At 36.3% G+C, this 2,865-nt stretch overlaps 1 protein-coding gene across 1 annotated transcript; it reads right to left on the bottom strand.

Moving 5' to 3' along the window:
- Positions 1–323: 323 nt before the first annotated feature.
- LOC101732780 (uncharacterized 51.9 kDa protein in rps4-rps11 intergenic region) lies at positions 324–2,199 on the bottom strand. Its single transcript, XM_004911353.2, has 2 exons — positions 2,153–2,199; positions 324–1,383 (listed from the first exon to the last, which is right to left on the bottom strand). Exons 1-2 carry the CDS (start codon positions 2,197–2,199, stop codon positions 324–326), a joined length of 1,107 nt encoding a protein of 368 aa, XP_004911410.2.
- Between the last annotated feature and the right edge of the window lie 666 nt (positions 2,200–2,865).

Below are 2,865 nucleotides of genomic sequence, written 5' to 3'. Positions count from 1 at the left end.
AGTTTATGGCTAAGGTGGCTGTTGTCTTTCATGAAGCTTGTTACATCAAATAACCTGTAAAACATTTAGAAAGCTTTCTTTTCATGTAGAGTTATACAGTAGGTTTTCCAGTGAGAAGCTTGTTTAATTCCTTTTCTATTCTGCCCCCCAAACCTATCTCACCGCGGCTTTGTAAAGCTGCTAAGGAAAGGTATAATTAAATAATACATCAGCAACAAAGGCACATTAAAACAGTTTGTTTAAACTGATGGCACAGCTCTCTGCTGCCCCAAACCGAACATTCAGATTATAGGAACATCATTTCCAAGGGAAATTATAGGGTCCTAATTTCCGAAGAAAAATATAGGCTCCTCATTTCTAAAGAAAAATATAGGCTCCTCATTTCCAAAGAAAAATATAGGCTCCTCATTTCTAAATAAAAATATAGGCTCCTCATTTCTGAAGAAAAATATAGGCTCCTCATTTCCGAAGAAAAATATAGGGTCATCGTTTCTGAAGAAAAATATAGGCTCCTCGTTTCTGAAGAAAAATATAGGCTCCTCATTTCCGAAGAAAAATATAGGGTCATCGTTTCTGAAGAAAAATATAGGGTCATTGTTTCCGAAGAAAAATATAGGGTCATCGTTTCTGAAGAAAAATATAGGGTCATCGCTTCCGAAGAAAAATATAGGGTCATCGTTTCCGAAGAAAAATATAGGGTCATCGTTTCTGAAGAAAAATATAGGGTCATCGTTTCTGAAGAAAAATATAGGGTCATCGTTTCCGAAGAAAAATACAGGGTCATCGTTTCTGAAGAAAAATACAGGGTCATCGTTTCTGAAGAAAAATACAGGGTCATCGTTTCTGAAGAAAAATATAGGGTCATCGTTTCCGAAGAAAAATATAGGGTCATCGTTTCCGAAGAAAAATATAGGGTCATCGTTTCTGAAGAAAAATATAGGGTCATCGTTTCCAAAGAAAAATATAGGGTCATCGTTTCTGAAGAAAAATATAGGGTCATCGTTTCTGAAGAAAAATATAGGGTCATCGTTTCCGAAGAAAAATATAGGGTCATCGTTTCTGAAGAAAAATACAGGGTCATCGTTTCTGAAGAAAAATATAGGGTCATCGTTTCTGAAGAAAAATATAGGGTCATCGTTTCCGAAGAAAAATATAGGGTCATCGTTTCCGAAGAAAAATATAGGGTCATCGTTTCTGAAGAAAAATATAGGGTCATCGTTTCTGAAGAAAAATATAGGGTCATCGTTTCCGAAGAAAAATATAGGGTCATCGTTTCCGAAGAAAAATATAGGGTCATCGTTTCCGAAGAAAAATATAGGGTCATCGTTTCTGAAGAAAAATATAGGGTCATCGTTTCCGAAGAAAAATATAGGGTCATCGTTTCTGAAGAAAAATATAGGGTCATCGTTTCCGAAGAAAAATATAGGGTCATCGTTTCAAATAAAAATATAGGGTCATCATTTCCAAATAAAAATATAGGGTCATCGTTTCCAAAAAAATATATAGAATCATGATTTAAAAATGCCTGGCTAATTATTTCGCCCATCGCTACTGCTGAGGTTACTTACAACATTATTTGTTTCTAAAAAGAAAAGACACTGGGGGCCGTGAAAAAAGTCACAACACAGAGAAGTTGAGATGGTGATTACTTGCTTAGTTAGGAGCATTTATAAAATAGTTTAATAGAGGGGATGGCACCTATGTATAGTGTTATGGTTGGGATATACTTTATTCACCTATAAACAAAACAATTTTGAACTGTATTATTTTTAAAATGTCCTTCTTGGAAGTGTTTTTACAAAGCACATTTGCTGTCTTCTTTTTTGAAAGAACCCTACTTTGCCTTGGTTTTCCTTATGCACATAGAACTTTTATCAAGTGAATCTTGGACACCCAACCAAAGTTCATGTCAATCATGATGGCAATTACATTCTTGCTGGAACCAAATATGACGCCAAATGAATAAGGGTTTGTAACTAAAGTGCTGAGCCATTCTTCATTGATTCTTTATTTATTATTGTTACAAACAATAATAATAATAATAATAATGTGGTGTGTGTGTCTCTGGGACTATATTATTGACAGAACCTCTGTCATATTTAAAGAACAAGGAAATCCCACTGAAGATGTCTTCCTATATGAAAAGATTTACTTTAATAACTTCAGCAGCACTCTGTAATCCCCTCCAACAGTAGTCATTTTCAAGCAGCACTATCATACTGAGAAAAACACACTGACTTGTCTATTCTGAATATGCCATGAAGCTGCGGTGTTATGCAAGACCAAGACCCGTGATTCTGCACAGTATTGTCTTCCAGGGAAGCAGAACGGATTGAGTGGCAAAGTAGAAGTTATAAGTAACCTCCCAAATGTCTGCCCACAGCCAATAGCAACCTTTGCATCTGGTTGCCATGGCAGAGCTACAGTGCATAAGAAAAAGTGGCATATACTGAAAAAGAGGTCTGCATCCGACTGGCAAAACTATTTATATGGGCTTTCCTTGTCCTTTAATGGCCTGTGGAATGTAAGAATATACTTTTTATTAATTAATTTAATCTTTTGGAAGAGAAGGGGTTACAAATTAAAAACTTGTAGTTGGGAGATGCTGGGGCCCAATAAACTGGTACATAACCTGGGTATATAGCTAATATGGAGGAACAGATTACAGCCTATAATAAAGGTGCACTCAAGCAGTGCTCTTCCACTGTTTTCTTTTGTTATTGCAAGATCACTTTGCTTCTATGTGGCCTCTGCCTGCTGCAGCCTCCAACGGGATCAAGTTAAACCTAGCACAGACTCATTTTTCTTCTAAATAGCTATTGGAAGCTGAATTCTGTAATGGCCCCATTCCCTCTTGGATCCCTT

The sequence above is a fragment of the Xenopus tropicalis genome, chromosome 1 (genome assembly GCF_000004195.4).
Source record: "Xenopus tropicalis strain Nigerian chromosome 1, UCB_Xtro_10.0, whole genome shotgun sequence".
Classification (NCBI taxonomy): domain Eukaryota; kingdom Metazoa; phylum Chordata; class Amphibia; order Anura; family Pipidae; genus Xenopus; species Xenopus tropicalis.
This window is presented reverse-complemented; position numbering and strand designations above follow the sequence as displayed.

Coding starts and splice junctions, on each gene's coding strand:
- LOC101732780 (XM_004911353.2), bottom strand. CDS start 2,199: ATGACTACTGTTGGAGGGGATTACAGAGTGCTGCTGAAGTTATTAAA. Junction 1,384..2,152: donor GTGCTGCTGAAGTTATTAAA/GTAAATCTTTTC, acceptor ATTTTTCTTCAG/AAACGATGACCCTATATTTT.